This window comes from Hemibagrus wyckioides, linkage group LG04 (genome assembly GCF_019097595.1).
Source record: "Hemibagrus wyckioides isolate EC202008001 linkage group LG04, SWU_Hwy_1.0, whole genome shotgun sequence".
Taxonomy (NCBI): domain Eukaryota; kingdom Metazoa; phylum Chordata; class Actinopteri; order Siluriformes; family Bagridae; genus Hemibagrus; species Hemibagrus wyckioides.
Window position 1 is genome coordinate 30,927,871 of NC_080713.1, and position 20,828 is coordinate 30,948,698.

At 37.2% G+C, this 20,828-nt stretch overlaps 1 protein-coding gene across 1 annotated transcript in view; it reads left to right on the forward strand.

The window, feature by feature from the left end:
* Positions 1 to 9,175: 9,175 nt before the first annotated feature.
* The window catches only part of LOC131351773 (NACHT, LRR and PYD domains-containing protein 12-like), a 47,501-nt gene continuing 35,848 nt past the window's right edge, over positions 9,176 to 20,828 (forward strand). Inside the window, exons 1-9 of the mRNA XM_058387351.1 lie at positions 9,176 to 9,283; positions 11,302 to 11,411; positions 13,991 to 14,101; positions 15,065 to 15,175; positions 16,517 to 16,627; positions 17,065 to 17,143; positions 18,150 to 18,342; positions 18,568 to 20,338; positions 20,580 to 20,753. Coding sequence (XP_058243334.1) covers positions 11,347 to 11,411; positions 13,991 to 14,101; positions 15,065 to 15,175; positions 16,517 to 16,627; positions 17,065 to 17,143; positions 18,150 to 18,342; positions 18,568 to 20,338; positions 20,580 to 20,753 — 2,615 coding nt within the window. The 5' untranslated portion in view covers positions 9,176 to 9,283; positions 11,302 to 11,346. The remainder of the gene's footprint in view (positions 9,284 to 11,301; positions 11,412 to 13,990; positions 14,102 to 15,064; positions 15,176 to 16,516; positions 16,628 to 17,064; positions 17,144 to 18,149; positions 18,343 to 18,567; positions 20,339 to 20,579; positions 20,754 to 20,828) is intronic.

Consider the following 20,828-nt stretch of genomic DNA (forward strand, 5'->3'; position numbering starts at 1 on the left):
TGCACTCCTCTCCGGGCTCTGGGCATCCGGGCAGACAGAGAACCCTCTCACTCCTGAGAAACAGGTATTGGTGGCCGAACATGGCGCGAGAAGTTGCACGTTTTGTGAAGGGATGCTCGGTCTGTGCCGTCATATGCACGCCACGCCGGCTGCCAGAGGGCAAGCTCGTTCCACTCCCGATTCCTCATCGGCCCTGGTAGTCGATTTCGTCACCGACTTGCCCTCATCCGAAAATTACACCACTATTCTCGTCGTGGTAGACCGGTTCTCTAAGGCGTGTAAACTTATCCCGCTCCGAGGTTTACCTACCGCCTTAGAGACGGCTGAAGCTCTCTTCCATCACATCTTCCGAAATTTTGGCATTCCAGAGGACATCGTATCAGACAGGGGACCCCAATTTACATCCAAGGTATGGCGAAGTTTCTTTAAGAAATTAAATGTATCAATCAGTCTATCTTCTGGTTATCATCCCCAGACAAACGGCCAGACCGAGCGCAAGGTCCAGGAGATCGGACGCTACCTGCGTGCCTACTGCCGAGATCACCAGAATACCTGGAGCCAATACCTGCCCTGGGCCGAGTACGCACAGAATTCACTTCAGAAGACACTACAGGACTCACTCTATTCCAGTGTGTGCTCGGTTACCAGCCACCTCTGTTCCCTTGGTCTGGAGAACCTTCAGAAATCCCCGCCGTAGACTACTGGTTCAGAGAGTGTGAGAGGGTCTGGGAATCGGCACACACTCATCTGCACCGCGCCGTAAGCCGGCACAAACATCAGGCCGATACCCGCAGGCGGGAAGCACCGCTATACCAGGCGGGAGACAAGGTCTGGCTTTCTACGCGTGATCTGCGGCTCAAACTTCCCTGTAGAAAGCTGAGCCCCCGATACATCGGACCTTTTACCATCCAACGCGCCATAAATGAAGTGACGTTTGAACTGGACCTGCCGGCACAATATCGGATCTCATCCTCTTTTCATGCATCACTTCTAAAACCCTATATTGACCCCATTCTCCCTTCCTCCACAGAGACGGCCGAATCGCAGCGACCAGATGTGGTCGCAGACGACACTGTCTACCAGGTCTGGGAAATCCTCAACTCACGACGACAGGGCAGCCGACTCCAATACCTAGTCGACTGGGAAGGATACGGTCCGGAGGAGAGGTCGTGGGTGAATCGTGAAGACATCCTTGATCCCACGCTCCTCTCCGAATTCCATCAATGTCGACCGGACCGGCCCGCTCCCAGAGGCCGGGGGCGACCCCGTCGTCGAATCCGGACGTCTGGAGACGCCCGTGGGGAGGGGGCTACTGTCACGGATCTGCGGGACTCTGTGACGTCACCACGCCCTAGTCACCTGAATGCCACCACCGCACCTGCTGGCAATTAGCCAGAATTTGTATTTAAAGGCCAAACTCGCCAGAATCAGCGGCGAGTATTAGCGTCTGTTTTCGAGTGTCACGTTATGCTTGATGCCAGCCTTTTTTCCTGCTTGTCTAAGTTTTGGTATTAGACGTGATTTCCTGAGTTGATTCCTTTGCCTTCAAGGACGTTTTTGTGTTCTGGGCACAAATAAATCTCCCTTTGAGTGCATACCTGACCCGTCTGGTTCCTTCCCCAGCTAACTAAGACACATACAAAAACTACAACGTACAAAATTGGCTTTAAGACTTTAATTATTTAGGTTTAATTCACATTGTATTTGTCAAGTGTATTGCACAAGTTCAAAACTCCCAACAAATGTAAAAATTTTAAATTCAGATTAAAACCATTATCCTTTTTAATGTGAGGAAACTAAATCTGATTTTATTTGGGAAAACATTGCACTTTACATGGCTAGGACAAACTTATGTCCTAGTTCTGTTGTTTTTTGTGTGAACTTTGTTGTATGTTTATGTAGCACTAGGGTCCTGGAGAAACGTTTCATTTCACTATGTACAGAAACTTTAAAGGCATAGTGATGCACAGTTTGATTAATTCCTGATGATAATATCTCATCCAGTAGGGGGCGCTGCTGATGACTGGATACAGCTCATCATTCTACATGTAAATATTTCTGACAGTAAATGTTCACCCATTTAGAATAGGTGAATTTATGTGAATTCAGTTTAATATAATTATGTAATGATGATTGAATTTATGATCAATTTAGCTGAGTGGTTGGAAAAACCTTAAAAAGTTTAAAGTATTTTGATTGTGAAATCTGATAACATGCAAAACAATATTATAAAAATAACTGTGTTGGTTTTTTCCTTTCAATTTATTTATGAATGATTCTTGGTGTTGATAATGTACTACACTTTACCTCAATTTAAATTCTAGTATAGTGACAGTCACAAAAATAAGACATTTTCACAAAACAGCTTTACAGAAACCCTGAATTATTATTATTGTTATACAAATATTATTGAAATATTTGTTTACATTTCTTAGATACTCTTTTACACACATATATACTTATATAGGAATCTTACATTATATATAAGAATATATATTCAGAATTTGTGGTGGGGGGGATTACTGACTGAGATAATATAAACATGGCAAAGTCTATTCTTGTGTGAAGATCACTGAATGTCTGGTCAACTTCTTGGTAAATGGAAGCTCAGATATGCTTGTGGGACAGAAGAAAACAAACCTCAGTGGTTTTACAAGTCCAGCAAGCATTTTTGTATGTATGTACATCTATGTATGTGTGTTGGTTAATGTTTATATGTGGGCAAATGCCTACTTTAAATTAAAATGGATTGTGTGTACAACGTTTTAACAAACTATTTGAAACATCATTTTGTTGGACTTTCATTGTATGGACAACATGAAAGAATATTAAAAATATATTCATTTGAGCTCAGTAGATTTATTAAACTGCTTATGGGTTTGAAATGAAATGAGAGTAGGTAAAAGATGAGAGAATATTCATTTTTGCATGAACTCTTAGTGTTGTGAAGAAGTATTAAAATATTTGCTGGAATACAGAAAAAACACCCTTAATGGATTATCATAAAAAAGATACTTCTAAGCATACCAAGGCGTATCAGTGGAAGAGTTGCAGGTAGTGTACGTGTCCTTTCTACACCATGACTAAGACACAGTTAAAATGATGAGGACGTGCACAATACACAATACGCTAACAAAAATGTCATTGATGTTCTTTTTGACTATTAAATACATGTCTGTTTTGGTTTTCAGGACAATCATAGCATGGTAGAAAATAAAACAAAGCTGCAAAAAGTAATTTGTAAACTTTACTTAATTAAATTGTGCAAACTCATTGCCTTAATTCAAGTAATATTAACTTCATCATAATAAGAGTAATTTAAGTCACATTTACTAATATATATTAAAAGTATTCCTTACTTGTATTCAGTCAAATTTATTGAAACCATTTAAGTTTTAATAACATAACTGTATCTGTGATTTTACCAGTGAATGTTACCAGTAAAGTTTACTTAAACTACAGCATGTAACAATAATTATAATTTATTAATAACAAATAAATAATTTATTAATAATAGCAATATCCCTACTTAATTTTTTGTACAGTTGTTACAGCAGAAGCAACTGAGTAAGCCTGAATTAACACACAAGATAACTATAATTTATAGTTAATTGGATGACTGCCACTATGTGCTAAACATCTACATGAAAAGTCCTGCATCAAAATGTATTGAACTGGCATCTCATAAATAAAGTCAACAGAACTGTAAAATAGAAAACCTAAGCTGTCTAAACATCTCTACTTTGGTATAACATTTTACAGACCTTGCATTTGAATGCTTGTAAGCAGACCATGGTCATAGAGTCACAATAAAACATTAATACAAGGATACAGTGAAGCATTAACATATATCAGACAAGGAAAATAACAAAAAATACAAATCATAACTGAAATGTTTTAAGGCTGTTAAATATGAATACTGAATAAACAACTGAATCCGTTCAAAAAGCGGTACCGAACAATGGTGTTTTTCTTGCTTTGACAATGTGTTGTGAATCATGTCATCTCAGTAGTGGCCATGTGAACTGCAGGTCAGATCATTTCAACCTATTAATCTGAGATGAGTTGATTCTGGTACTTCAAGTCTGAAGTTTTGGTTTCAATGACTTTGATCCCAAATTTATGCAAGCCTGCCACTACAGATCCTTAAAAAGAGTCAACAAATACACAAATGAGAATTTGCAGATTTTTGTTTTCAACCCCACTGCAGTAGCCGTGTTGATGGCAGACAGACATTCAATGATGGCAGGCAAATTGTCAAGCACAGCATTCACTGTGTGAAGCTGGCAGGCCCATCGTGTATTGGACAGCTGCACCAGTTCACGTGGTTGCAATCCCAATTTTGTTTGTGCTTCTTTGAACTTGTGGCTAGCCAAAGAGCAACTAAAATATGATTAAAGATTTTCCAAAAGGCTAAAGACCTCTGTGGCCTCAGAAATCCGTCTGCAGGTGTGGCACAAGACAAGGTTCAACTAATGGGCATAACAATGAACATATATAGCTTTATGGTGCCTCAGTGAACACCTCCAGCTGCTCCACTCATTACTGCTGTCCCATCGTATGTCTGAGCAACACACTTCAATTGAGCAATTTCTTTTTCTTATAATTTCCTCTCTAATGCTTCTGTTATTGATTTAGCATGAAAACCTCTCAGCTCTGTCAGGGACAGGAATCTCTCTTTAACTGTTCCCTCAGTGACATACCTCACACAGATAGCTAGTTGTTCAGTGTGTCCATCTATGGCCTTATCTGCCATAATGGGAAACGTTTTTGATTTGCTTTTATTATGACTGTTTCACTGTGACCCCTGAATGGAAGCCCTTGCTTCCCTAACATGCAGGTCACAGCCACAATATGTCACATGAACTCCCTTCTTTGTCTAATTTCATCAGCACTTGCTGCTTCAATCTGCTGTACCACATTTCCTCGTAATGCACTAGCCTTGTAACTGTTCCAAGAGACAATACAGTCCTTGTGTGATCGAGTCCCATCATGTTTGTGAAATGTGTTGAGTGCCTTTTTCCAGTTTTTGAATCCACTACTCACAAATGCATCATGCAAGACACGACAAGCAAAGCAGTAGGCAGAATCTTTCTTCTCTGAATACTTGAGCCAAGCAAATATCTAAAACCAGTTTGCCTGGAACGATCTTTTTTGCAAGTCAAAGTGCTCCTGGGGATAATTGTGTAATTTGTGTGTTATATAATGGTGTAATTTTGGCTGTTTTGGGCCTGTTCTTTTCTGTTCAAACTGATCTAAAGGTGCAGCTACTGTCTGTGCTTCATCTGAGTACATTTCTTTCTCTGCATATATGTCCTTCTCTCTCTCCTGACTTACGTCTTCCTCTTCTTCATGCTCACTCTGCCCCTGTACTGTGACAATCATGTAAAAATATGTATGGTAACTTCATTTGTATTTTTTAACTGACCAGACACTGTATCCAAACCAACTCTGTTCACTTTCTCACCTGGATCATGATCTTGTCCTTTCTCTACTGTGCCTTCTTCAGTCTGCTCTGCCTCAACTTTACTCTTTTTTTGCACTGACTTTTCTGAGAAACCAAAACATTTATTCTACTTCATGTGACTATAAAAAACAATTAATAATTTCTTGTTGAGTGTCAAAACATTTATCTGTTTATCCAACAATACTGCTGCTTTTTCGTTTAAATTGGCAGACATAAAAATGTGAAAAATACTTTAGGGTGCAATGACTGCAATCAGTGTTGGGAACACAGTGGTAATGTGTGAGAGGCTGTCCATGTTCTATTCTCACCTGACTGCTGCTCATTCGCAGGCCTACTCCCATGTGACTTGAAAAACTCGTATATCCATCTACAATGAAATATAAATAAATTTTGATCATCATGTTATCTAGTTCAATTTAGCTTTTTAGCTTCATACAGTAGGATCTACATTCATCCCCTTAAATTGAATTTTGATTTCATTTAATAGCTAATAGGCTATTCATTCAAATTAATTTATATAGGCATTGTTTTAATGTAATTGTCTATATGTCCTATCTGTTTTATATTATATCATGTCATCATTTTTTCCCTATTTATTTAAAAATAACAACTTTGCCACTTTTCTAAATCAAAGTGACATAAAAAAAATAAAAAAATCCGGGGGAAAATGGGGAAGAGTCTGCTGCCGTTTTCATATTCATATAAGTATGCATAAGTATGCAACTTCACAACACACTCTTTCAACATGGTGGGATTCACAGTAACAACTTCTATGTGCTTGCCATGAGTCACTTTTGGTTGGAGCTGGGAGAAACCAGACTGTATTTCACTGACCTGCATTTCATCCCTGGTGGCCATGAAGAGTCTGCACATATGATTAGCCATAAAACTCTCATGGAAACCTGCAATAAAATGAGTTGCCAAATTGTCTGCAGCTACAAACAATACAGTGCCTTTAATTCTTGCTCCAAGCTTTTCAAAGTAAAGGCCCTGCTCCTCAAGTGTTACAAGATCTTGAATGAAAGGATGGAGAATTTTGCCATAACCATGCTCCTCAAAGTCATCGATGTACAAGCAAAGTGCAATGTGAAACTCTGCTTTAAAGAAGAATGGATTTTCCTTAAAACGTGAACCATCTCTAGAATAATAATTAAAGATAAATCCCCCTGTATAATCAGGTGACTGTCCCACAGTTGATAATGCTTTATCCATTATGTTTCCAGTGCTTAACACTGTATACAGCATCTTCAAAATTGGGACATAAACAACAGTTTGGGAACCATTCATTTCATATTCAACTGGCGTTACAATTAGGAATTCTCTCAAGACATATGATTCTGTCTATGCAGAAGTAGACAATGATCCATCATTACTAGTGCATTTAAGGAAAGCATTTGATTCATTGACGGCACTGATTAGTTCACTCACAACCGATTCTGAAACGTCACCATGATATTTCCTAAGAACCAGCAAAAATAGTGCTCTTTATCAGTGGCTGAGATAACAGAAATATCTGATTGATTTGTTCTGTCACTTCCTTCAAGGCAGTCTCTGAAATGCAGATTATTGTTTGCAACTTTAGAAAAAGAGAAGAAATGCAATTCTAGCTGCCTCTCAAGATCGTCTTTTGTTTCATTGAAAGGTATTTCAAGATCCTCATTATGAGGCAGTGTGGTGGCAAGTCTGCACTCTGACTTGAAATAATTAACAAATTACACACAGACACAATGGTGCAAGTTAAAGCAAAGAGATAAGAAAGGAATTTTTATTTTGCCACAGCAAAAGGCATCTCAAACACAGTGCAATAAAATTACACAGCGGAGAGGCAAAGCCCTCTTTCACGGGTCCCCCTTATATAGAACTTTTAGGTGCATCCTAAACCAAATGTATACGTGACCAACAGCATGAAACTCTTGTAGAATGGTACATCTCACTTCCATAAAAGGAGCTATAGCATATAGAAAGACAAGATATACGATGTTCTTGCATTCCACGAGTAGAGTCGCTCCTGGTACTGACAGCCACCTGGTTAACATCTCCCTTGCCACACACACACACACACACACACCAAAGTTCCTAAAGGGTTACTTATTCATCTATGTTACTTGTTAAAATTTCCACTACAGCAGTTCCTCCACAAATGTGTCTTCATCGACAAGTGTACTACTAGCAACATGATTCACAACTGAGGGCTTAAATATAGAATTTATTTCACGCTGCTTTGATCAATAGCATTAAACGTTGAATAAACACTACTTTGAAAATCACACCCTTTAAATAGTCACACGACACTTTGCTGCAGTTTTACATGCTCGGAAGTGAGTAAAAAAATCAGTCTTTGTACAAGGTTGTACAAAATTGCATAATTTTCAACACTTGCTTTCCCAAAACCTGATGTGTGCCAAGTAAATAAATGCACTTTTAGAGCATTAAAAGACTTAAATGTGCACAAACACTATACAAGCATGGGACTGGCGCTATATGAGTGTAATTTCCACTCACAGCATGCATGATGAATTCTCCTTTTAAAAATACTCATTATTAAACAATCATTTCATACTGAATGTTATTTATTAATTTAGCCTTTGTGTTTGGATTATCTTTTGTTGTGTTTGAATTAGCTTATCTTACAGATTGGGACCTTCTAACTATAAGCTAAAATGAATGACAGTAGAATGGAAACTGACCCAATAGCCAAAGTTTTCTGATCAGGATTACTTTACTAACCTTTTTTTACAGGTTAGATTTTACAGTGAAAGTAACTTACATTTGCAGAAAAGAATAAGCTCAGAGAAATGAGCCAGCAGAAGTTGGACGACACAGAAGGACCGCTCAAGGTCTGAACACAGTGAAAGGACTGCCCAGAGCACAGACTCAGTGGAGAGGAGCTAGCGGTCAAGTGTGGAGTATTTCATGTCAAGACCAATGCCACATACACAATATCCAAACACAAATCAAGCTACCAAAAAAAGAAAAGAGAGAGAGAAGTGGAGAGGAAAAGAAAACAACTTTAACAGCAACATTGTGTTTTTTAAGATAATTGCTGTTAGGAGAAACAAAATGTTTCTAGTCTGGTGATTAACATTCTTATCTCACTGTCACTATAAACCTTGAAATAATATGTTTGCAAAGCTGAGGTAACTTTTAGAGATGAAATTTATGTTGATGTTAATCACTGGCTTTGAAACATATTGATTCTCTTATCAGCCTTACATACGCAAATGCAAACTACCACATGCGCTATCAGTCATGATGTTCCACACAACACAACATGTTCTCTCCTGCTCTCTTGTGATAAAAACTTGTGAGAAGTAGTTTCCCTTCATTTTGTTTGCCCAGGCTAGATTTTTTTTAATGCTTCTGTTGAATCACAATTCAAAAGCAGTGTCTAATTTTCTTTAGTCAATTTTCAGTGCATTTTTATTTATTATTTCTTTTGTCAGTTTTCAGTTATTTCAGTGACCTTTGTGGGCTTTTCTTTCTTTAATGGGACTTGTGTGTACATAAGACCTCTTTCTCAACTGGATGTTTATGGGAAGGTTAATACAATTTCATAAAAAAATATTTTTTATTTTTTATGTTTTATTTTAATCTTATTTCACTTCTCACCAGTAATAATATAGTTTAATATTCATAAGACATTATCCTTATAATGCTCAGTCTATACTGTGTGTGTGTTAGAGAGAGAGAGAGAGAGAGAGAGAGACAGAGAGAGAGAGAGAGAGAGAGAGAGATCAGTTAGAAGTGAAAGTGAAAGTCAGCAGGTTGTTTTAGTGAAGAGTAAAAACAGGAAGTTCTTTGTGGAATAAAATCACAGTGAGTACATGAATATAAAGCTGTAATCTGTGACTGTTAGGATTATTTAGTAAAAGAAGAACATTTCTGTGTTCCACAGTTTATTGTTGTGTTTATCGGATATCGCGGTGTAACGCAGCATCTTATCCTGAGGGAAGTGAACAGACCTGTGCTCCATGCGGGCTTTATTACATACGGGGAAAGATTACAGCTGTTTATTACAGAGAGAATAAGATTAATATTCAGTATAATAATTCCTGAAATATTTTCGATATATCTTCTTTCTCTCGAGCAAACAGAATAAGCATAAAAAAGAAAAACGAAGATTTGCTGTTGTATAACACACACACTCACACACACACACACACACACACACACACACACTCACACACACACGCGCGCGCGCGGCGACATTTTAGAGTGAGATGCTGAAATGTCAGAGACTCTAAACCGTTAGTTTCAGATCGGAACATTGTAGTGTAAAATATACCTAAACTATTTTATAAGATTCTGTCCTGAGCCATTAATCTCACAGACATCGACAGATGCCTACACTCGTCTATAAGCAAATAAATTCAGGATTCAGAACTAAATGAACAAAACATGTTATTAGTAAAATGTATTTTTATTCGTCTATTTCTATTTGAAAGATTTGACCATTTTTAAATGTAAAGAATAAAGAAACGTTGATCCTGTATTAGCCTGTTGTTTATTTATCTAAAATGATCATTTTGTATTAAATGCAGTTCTTTGGTTGTGTAGGAGCTCGCGCACGCTCGATTTCCGCTTTCCACGTGGTTACCGTTCAGAGTCTAACATCTCCGATATTTTAGGACACTTGAGATTAGATTAATTTAGCTTTCAGGTAGAGAGACTGGGAGAACCGCAGTCTGGGAGAGAACTGTGCTTTAATTTCCTCAATACATTTTCTACAGGAATACATTATTTACTGAAAACACGTGAATGTGAATTTAAAATATAAAAAAGGTGGATGAAGTGGTTTCATATTATCATCAGTAGCTTTTCAGCAGTGTGAGAGATCAACATGTGGAACTTAGGATTTCTGATAACTAACACAATTAACTACAACTTAGTTTTCCTCTGGAGTTCCAGCTGGCTCAGGGTTTGATATAATACTCTGGTATCAATATAAATTCATTCAGATACATGACTCTGATTACTAATGTCAGTCCTGTATTATAGAAAGTGTTTTCTTCAACACAGAGCTGAAGAAGGTGATCAGAGTCATGTGTTTCTGTAGACATAGACATACACATGTATTGTTTAAAGCTGGAATGAAATGGCCCAGGTTTTTTAATTAGGTAAGTTATTTTCTTTACTGCGATGGGCATTGGTGGATCAGTGGTATGTTTCTCTCCTACCACCCCAGCTACTGGATGCAGTGCCAGTCCTAAGGGCATCTGGCATAAAACCCTTGCCAATTGTTGTGCGGACCAGTTGGTCTGCTGTTGTGACCCCGAAATTTTTTTTTTAATTTTCTTTAGTGTGATGTTAAAGTACAGGACTTTTATTTTGAAGTGTCACATGCAGCACTGAACCACTTGTGGACCTGCTCTATTCACCTGCAAAACAGATATATTACCTTTAAACATTTTATAATGCTGTCAGTAATAAACATTATTGTTAAATTAACACTAGATGGAGGATTTGTGCTATTTTTTCTAATTAAGCCTACATTTCTACTTATTTTCTTACAAGCCTTGTATATTTTATCAAATATTACAAAATGAGTTTCAGTTATCAGATACTGATTCCCAACAGTTTTTATTATAATAAAATATTTCAGGCTACTGTGAGGTTTGCTTTTTTCTGTTTAGATATTTTGAATTTACTAAAACTCCCCTGTAATTTAAGCTCATGTTCCTCTAACCAGAGCCTGGAGAGAGAGAATGGACATGTCAGTATTTCAGTGATCATTTACAGAATCCTAAATGATTTACTATGTTGTAAGTAAGGATAAATATTAATTTATGCCGCAGTAATGTAATTTCACATTCTTCTGTTCTTTACTTTACCAGGATCCAGTTATGTTTATAATATAAAACATTTGACTTTTTGTTATAATGTCTCGGGAGTGTGAGAAACTCCAGACCTCTGAAATGAGTCTACAAGAGGAGAAGCACAAGAGGTAAGAACACAAAATTTTAAAAATTCTTAAAATAATTCTGTATTTAGTACAAACCCCATTTCCAGAAAAGTTGGAACAATTGCTAAAAATGTAATAAAAACTGAAATGTGTCTTTTGTTCATTCACTTGGGCCTTTAACAGGCAAAAGGACAAAGACAAGCTTAACTGTTACAAATAAACAAATTTAGAAATTTATGCCTGCAGCAAACTCAAATAAAGTTGGGACAGAGGAAAAATAAGACTGAGGTTATAATAACACTGTTCTGGAATTCAATTTTTGACTAATTTCTTTTATCTGACTCTATTTTCATAACCAGGATGGTTTGTAAAAAGTATTTCACGGCATGATTCACTGTGAATGATTGTGTATGTGATACATTTTTTCTGCAATGAAAAAAATGACCTCTAAGGAGTTTTTTTCCACATAATGATAAAAACTGTAGCAGCACTAATAAAGGCCCATTAGAGCAGGAATCACATGCTTTAAAGCCTCTGTTGGTCCCTTACCCTTTTTGATCCTTAACACTTTTGCTCCTGGTGTGTAGTGTAATGGCTTCCCATAAGACCCCAGGCCCCCAGATAGCAAGATACGAGCCGAGATCTGAGTTACGAGCGAGCGAGCTTACTCCACCCACCACTCGGTCACCCAGCGAGCGGTCAGTTCACGTGGTTATCTCTCCAGGTCGTGCCTTGGCGCTGTGTAACCACACTTCATCACTCATTTTCCAAACATTTTGAAAGGGAGGAAGAAACAAACCTCCTTGGAAAGGTTTTTATTGAAACACCCTGCAAGGGAAAGTGAGGAAAGTGTGGAGAAAAAGGCAAAAGTCAGTGAAGAAGACTTCAGAAGACAGTGAAGAAGACTTCAGAAGACAGTGAAGAAGACTTCAGAAGACAGTGAAGAAGAGTGAAGAAGACAGTGAAGAAGAGTGAAGAAGACAGTGAAGAAGACTTCAGAAGACAGTGAAGAAGAGTGAAGAAGACAGTGAAGAAGACTTCAGAAGACAGTGAAGAAGAGTGAAGAAGACAGCGAAGAAGACTTCAGAAGACAGTGAAGAAGACTTCAGAAGACAGTGAAGAAGAGTGAAGAAGACAGTGAAGAAGACTTCAGAAGACAGTGAAGAAGACTTCAGAAGACAGTGAAGAAGAGTGAAGAAAAGTCCGTGAAGAAGACTTCAGAAGACAGTGAAGAAGACTTCAGAAGACAGTGAAGAAGACTTCGGAAGACAGTGAAGAAGACAGTGAAGAAGACTTCAGAAGACAGTGAAGAAGAGTGAAGAAGACAGTGAAGAAGACTTCAGAAGACAGTGAAGAAGACTTCAGAAGACAGTGAAGAAGAGTGAAGAAGACAGTGAAGAAGACTTCAGAAGACAGTGAAGAAGAGTGAAGAAGACAGTGAAGAAGACTTCAGAAGACAGTGAAGAAGAGTGAAGAAGACAATGAAGAAGAGTGAAGAAAAGTCCGTGAAGAAGACTTCAGAAGACAGTGAAGAAGACTTCAGAAGACAGTGAAGAAGAGTGAAGAAAAGTCCGTGAAGAAGACTTCAGAAGACAGTGAAGAAGACTTCAGAAGACAGTGAAGAAGAGTGAAGAAGACAGTGAAGAAGAGTGAAGAAGACAGTGAAGAAGAGTGAAGAAGACAATGAAGAAGACTTCAGAAGACAGTGAAGAAGAGTGAAGAAGACAATGAAGAAGAGTGAAGAAAAGTCCGTGAAGAAGATGATTAAGTGAAGTGAAATTTTTGTTTTTAAAAAGTAGCAATTAAGTTTAGTGATAAAGTGTAGCATAGTGTGTAAGTTAAATTTAGCAATTAATTGTAGCATTAAGTGTGTAGCGAGTAAGTTAAGTTAAGCGATAGAGCACGAAATGAAAAACTCCGCCCCCCTCCTCCGCCAGTCTCCTCCCCCTCCGGCAGCATCTTTGTCTGATCTTCAACGTAAATACACTTAATAATAGCAGTTTATTTCTTTACATTCTCTTTTATTATGTATTATTATTTTTTATACATTATTTGTTATTTATAAAGTACATTTTTCTTATTTAAAAACACGTAATAAAAAAGATTGGTGTGGTTTTTGGGGGCTGGAACGGATTAATAGCATTTCAATTCATTTTAATGGAGAAATTTGATTTGATATACGAGCAAATTGAATTATGAGCTCAGACACAGAACCAATTAAACTCGTAAGTCAAGGTATTACTGTATATAAAATGTGCATTTGTAATTTCAGTGCATTTCTTTGGAGTTGATGCTTTATCCACACATACATGCAAAATAAAAAAAATGAGCAAGGTTGAATTTGATAAAATGGAATTAAATGTGGTCTTGACGTGACACTTTAAGGCTTTTAATACAGCCATTTCCAGGGGAATACTGAGGGTAGTCTTCATATCTTCATATCTCTGCCTTGGCACCTAATGCCTCATGATCATTATATACAGTTGGCTGGAAATTAATGACCTGGGTTTCTTTGTATAAAACAGGATAAAATGCAGGTTGTTCACTGTATGTGTATGAAAATGTAATTCACTACATCATATAGATAAAACTGCCAAAAAAAGTTTCTCTTTACTTTTTAGTGGTTTTGAGAAAAGGCCAGACTTCCCTGTGTCCAGCTGTGTGTCTCTCAAGAGTGACCATTCAATGGGAATCCCTCTCAACTTTACAGGTGGAACATCCTCTATGGAAAGGTATTTCATACACATATACAGTTATGTGCAGGTGAAACTTTAATAGTATTTCTTTGAAAATTGCATAATTGTAATCCCCAGCAATGATAAACCCTGTGGAGTTGCAGTTCTGAGTGCTGGGCAACATTCACTTGGTCTAACCAGTGAATGTTGCACAGAGGGAAATGTTTTACAGATAACACACAAAATCTGTTGCATCTTGGTCACAGAATACGTTGCTCTCTATAACAGCAGTAATGTTTATGGGTCTAATTGAGGAAAGAAGATTTTCAGTGTCTGAGGGTTTTGATGCACACTGATATAAAGTCTTTCCTATATGATTGATTGAGTTCTGTTTTTCTGTTATTCATGTTTAACCCTTTATCCTGCTCAAGCTTTTCATGAGGGTATTTTATTTGCATTAGTCTGACCGTTGCTTTAGCTGAGAAAAGGAGGAAAACTTCATTTCAGTCGTGTTTTTAAAGTGCTGTATGAAGAGGTGAAAGTGGTGATTGCTGTGGCTAAACTGTAATTGTTAGCACCTCTGCTGTTAATGCAGTTCCTTCATCTTGACTGTTACTATTGAAGTCATTAGGCTTGAGATAATTATTAACAGTATTGAAAATCAATGATACTAGACAGTTTTCCACTCAGCTTTTACACTATGAGTCTTTAGTCTTTTTATCATTCAGTATATAGTCTGCTAGTTCAGTGTTAAGACTGATTACTGTTTAGATGTCTGAAAATTTGAATTCTGTAATTACCAAGCCTCTGTTGGTCCCTTACCCTTTTTTATCCTTAAACCAGTGGTGCAGAGTAATGGTGATCCTCCATTCTCACCCCGACTCCTTTAAATCAACATTACACAAAGAAAAATGTATTGTATAAGATAAAATGTAGTTTGTTCACTGTATGTGTATGAAAATGTAAATTATTACATCATATAGATAAAACTGCCAAAAAATGTTTCTCTTTACTCTTTAGTGGATCCGACAAAAGGCCAGACTTCCCTGTGTCCAGCTGTGTGTCTCTCAAGAGTGAGAAATCAATGGGAATCCCTCTTACCTTTACAGGTGGAACATCCTCTATGGAAAGGTATTTCTCCCTCTTCCTAATCTCAGATACAGTTTTACTAATGGTTCTCAGAGTTCATGTTCTTTTTAGCTTCAGTATAAAGTGTTGTTTAGTTGTTTAAATTCAAAGCTAGTATTGAGCTAGCAACATATAGCAGTGATGATTAAATGTGAAGGTTGTACATGTTATATTTACATGTATGATAGCAGAAAATCTAACTAGTTATGAAAGGCATGTTAATAAAACACAAGCAGGTAAATGATAAACTGAAAGCACTGGTAAAGTATTCTGTGTAAAAAAAAAGCAAAAACATAAAGAGCCAAGATTAGTAATTTTAAGTAATAAAGGCAAACACAAAGGTCTGGGAAGAGGTGAAACAGAGACCCCTGGTGGCAGTAATATGAATGACAGTGTGTGGATACGATGATCTTTTTTTCAACTATAACTATTTATCTTTGATTTCCATGAATTTTAAATTATTAGGAACTAATGATAATAAATACTAAATATTAACACATTCAAACAGAGTGTAAATGCAGACAGTGAGTCTAGACAGGTTTTCTTTTCCAGAGCCCTTGGGCTAGTTTCAGGTCTTATATCTTGTGTTTGAGACATAGTAGGGATGCAGAAAAATATGTGTGTTTATTTTCTTTTCCTGTGTTTGGTGTAAGATTAGTATCATACAAACATTTTTCTGTGCATTCATAGGTTATAAAATCAGGAAATTTTTGTAGATAATGATTTTAAACGAAGGACACAATGTACATAAAAAGTGCATTTCTGATTTCAGTGCATTTCTCTGGAGTTATTGCTGTACCCTGAGTGTAGAACAAAGCCAGCTCAATGAGCCAGGTTCAATTTGATAAAAATGGAATTAAATGTGGTCTTGACATGACACTTTTATGAAGGCTTTTATGAATGATACAGCCATTTTCAGTGGAATACTGAGGATAGTCTTCATATGCCTTCAAATGCCTCATGAAATTAATGACATGAGTTTCTTTGGCACTTGTGTGCTGGTTTATGCTCTTGTTCGCATAGAAATAATGAGACATATACGGCTTCACTTAAGGAGGTCTAACATTCTGTGTATAGTCTACTAGCTCAGTGCTTAAGATTCTTATCACTGTGTAGATGTCTGAAACCTTTAATTCTGTAACTACACAGCCTCTGTTATTCCCTTACCCTTTCTGATCCTTAACCTTTTTGCCCCTGGTGTGCAGTGTAATGCCCCAACTAAAAAGGATATGCAAAGAAAATTGTACAGAATAAAAATGCAGGTTGTTCACTGTATGTGCCTGAAAATGTGAGTCATTACAATCATTTAGATAAAACTGCCAAATGTTTCTGTTTACTCTTTAGTGGATCTGAGAAAAGGCCAGACCCTCCTGTGCCCAGCTATGCGTCTCTCAAACGGCACAAATCAATGTCAGTCCCTCCCAACTTTACAGGTGGAACATCCTCTAAGGAAAGGTATTTCTCTCTTCCTAGCCTCACATACAGCTTTACTAATGGTTCCCAGAGTTCATGTTCTTTTTAGCTTCAATATAAAGAGTTGAATGTGCTATAACATGCTTTACCATGCAGAGTGTTTCTGAGACTGTGGTGAAACCTGTGGATATTTAAAATCTGAGTTGCTATGTCTTATTGTGTCAGTAAAACATCCAAACATTATCTTTACAACAAAAAATGTAATTAGAAATAATAAAATATGTCTGTAAAATTAACATAAAACAAACCACTTTAAGATAAAGAAAATGCTGGCTATGAATTACAAAGCATCCAACTAGCGCTGACAAAATGAAAGAAATACTCTCGAAGGAAAGGTATAACTTTTATTTCTCATGTCATGTTGCTATTTATTAGTCTAATTTAAGCTACTGGTCATAAAATAAATGATTTCTCTGCAGAGACGACCCTGAGAAAGCATTTGTAGGAAGTCTCACATTAGATAAGAAGATTCCAGACTTCCTTCACAACATCTTTACAGTAAGATTTACATTTTCTTTAATAATGTTTCCTGCAACGTCATCCACTGCAAATTTGTTTGTTTATTACAGAATGTTTATTACAGCTGATATTTAATAAATCATAATGATGAATGAAGGCACAAAATCACTGGAACACTGATGACTGGGAGACCAGATACCCTCTGAAATGACTACAATAAATTACATTTCCAAAACAAGCAAAAGAAAAGAGCAAAATATCAGAAATATTCAAGTCATTGCAGAGTTTCTAAAAGTAATTGAGGAGAAATGCACACAGAATTATTTTTATTGTATTTATTTGGCAATCTATTCGTAAAATAATAATACATCTGTGTGTACAGATGAGTGATAAATACCAGTTATTACCAATAATTAATGCCAATAATGTTCCAGTGTGTACAGGTGAATCTTATACAAATTTAGATTCTGTTTTATGTATGCTTTGATAAATAATACCTCTTGTTTAGAAAGGCTTTTCTTATGGTAATGTTTGATCAGTTCCCTAATTTACAGTACAGCAGTGAGTGATATTCAATTTCCTCTTATTTTATTTTATACATTTGTGTGTGCAATTAATTTAAAACTGCCTTCTCTATATTTTGTGTATTTACAGTGGTCATATACCTTAGTTTTAGGTGTAAAATGAGAGTGCACTGTGTGTGCAGTTATTCAAGCAGGACATTAGTACGTAGATAATTCTGTGTCCTGAATACAGATGTGTTTTTTGGTATTATTTAATTCCACACTGCACTCGCTCAACCCTGAATAGTCTGAAAAGTCTGTCAGTGTCTTTGTACACAGTGTACCACATCTTCTCTTGTGTCTTTGCAAAAGATTTTCATTCTTTGACTTAATTTTACTGACTACAGTTCTGCCTAGTCTTTCTGAACTGCTATAATGTATCTGTGTCTGGTCATGGAGGAATCATAACAAAATAATTTCACAGTAATTAAAAAATCATTCTGCATTTTACATTTTTCATTCCCTCTGTGTGTTTTGTGAAGGATCTGGAGAATAAAATGATTGTATTTATAAAACATGAGCTGGAGATGTTTAAGAAACTCCTAAAAAAACAAAATACAAAATATTATAAAGATGTGAGGGATGATCTGTGGAGTGTTAAAGAAGCAGCTCTTGATATGGCATTGTACTTTCTGAAGTTGATGGAACACAATGACCTCGCTGATGCACTCCAAGGTAAGAGATCAATAAAATACATCCACATGATTTCCTACTTAAATGCACAAGACATGCAAACTTGTAAATGATTTGTTTTCTGATTTGTTTCTATTATCTTAACAATATAGTGATGTAGCAATGTCGTGTTTAAAATGTTTCATAGTCATTTAGAAATTTGATTCATTTATATGTATTACTGTTTATTCTGCTTTATAATTCTCTTATTTATGATTCTGTAATTAGATGCACTAATAGAAGTTCAGCAGCGTGCACTCAAATCAAACCTGCATAAGAAATACAATCATGTGTGTGAAGGAATTGCAAAGCAAGGAGAGTCCAACATTCTCAACAAGATCTACACAGATCTGTACATCACTGAAGGTGGAGTTCAACAAATGAATGAACAACATGAAGTGAGACAAATTGAAAAGCAAAAAACTAGTGTTAAAGTTGAAGAAACCCAAATGGAGCAAGAGGAACAAATTGAATGCAAGAACATGTTCACACCATCACCTGGAGAAGAAAAACCCATCAGAACTGTGGTGACACAGGGGATCGCTGGTATCGGAAAATCCATCTGTGTGCAGAAGTTTGTTCTAGACTGGGCTGAAGGGAAAGAATATCAGGACATCAAGTTCATATTTCCACTGCCTTTCAGAGAACTGAACCTGAAAGAAAAGGAAAAATGCAGCTTGAGGGACGTCATCTATCAATTTTTTCCAGAAACAAAACGAATGAGATTCACAGACAGGTATAAAGTCATGTTCATCTTTGATGGCCTGGATGAGTGTCGACTTCTTCTAACATTCCATAAAAACCAGAAATTGACTGATGTAACAGAAAAAGCCTCACTGGACACTATAATGACAAACCTCATTGAAGGAAATCTGCTTCCATCTGCTCTCATCTGGATAACCACTCGACCAGCAGCAGCTGCTAAGATCCCTGCTGAACATGTGGACCGGGTCACAGAGGTGCGTGGCTTCAATGATGTACAAAAGGTGGAGTACTTCAGGAAGAAAATCAGTGATGAGAGTCTGGCCAACAGAATCATTGGTCATATTAAAGGATCAAGAAGCCTCTTCATCATGTGTCATATTCCAGTCTTCTGCTGGATTTCAGCCACTGTACTTGAGAGGATTTTGGGAAGATCAGACAGTGAAGACATTCCACAGACTCTGACGGAGATGTACACATGTTTTCTGATCTTTCAGACCGTACAGGGGGACAAGAAATACAATAGAAATAATGCCTCAGACACTCCATGGGATAAAGAGGGAATTCTTTCATTGGGAAAGCTTGCCTTTAGTCACCTAGAAAAAAACAACCTGATTTTCTATGCAGAAGATCTAAAAGCCTGTGGAATTGACCCCAGTAACCTAGCAGTGTACTCAGGAGTGTGCACTCAGGAGACTGGCAGATTTCTAGGCACAGTTTTCAGCTTTGTGCATCTCAGCATTCAGGAGTTCATTGCTGCTTTGTTTACATATACATGTGTCCGAAATGAAAACAAGAATGTTTTTGATCAATCAGAAGAGAGAAAAGAAACACAACTTATTGATTTACTAAAGGTTACAGTGGACCAGGCCTTACAGAGTGACAATGGACACTTGGATCTTTTCCTCCGTTTCCTTCTGGGTCTCTCAGTGGAGTCTAATCAGAAGCTCATTCGAGGTCTACTGACACACACAGGAAGCAGCTCTGACTGCCGAAAGGACATAGTTAAATACATCAAGTTCAAGTTTGATCAAAATCCATCTCCAGAGAGATCAATCAATCTGTTCTACTGTCTGAACGAGTTAAATGATGATTCACTGGTGAAAGAGATCCAAAGCTACATGAACTCAGGTCGTCTCTCTGAAGCTGAACTCTCACCTGCTCAGTGGTCTGCTCTGGTCTTTGTGTTGCTGACCTCAGAGGAGGATCTGGAAGTGTTTGACCTACAGAAGTTTATAAGATCAGATGAATGCTTTAAGAGACTGTTACCAGTCGTCCAGGAAGCTACAACAGTTCTGTAAGTAAAACCTGTTTCTCCATTCAGTGTGTTTTGTCCTTAAATACACTTTTGAGCACACTGATGCTAAAAATGTGCATGTACTTTGTTGAACATCATATTCCAATGGACATTATTATAATGACATCATTATGGAGTTGATTCTCTGGGTTGCTATAAGAGTCCAGCAGCTTGGAACTAGGTCATGCTTTGTACAGCTAGAGTAAGATAAATTTTCCTCACTGACATTTTCTCCTTTCAGTCTCAGTGAGTGTAACCTGACAGAGAGAAGCTGCTCGGCTTTACACACAGTTCTCAGCTCAGAATCCTCCAAGCTGACTGAGGTGGATCTGAGCAGTAATCCTCTGGAGGACTCAGGAGTGAAGCTGCTTTGTGCTGGACTGAAGAGTCCAAACTGTAAACTGGAGAAACTCAGGTCAGTTCATTTCTCCTATTCAAGTTATTTAAGTTAAACTTTTTTGAAAAATCAGCTGTTTTACCATTTTAACTG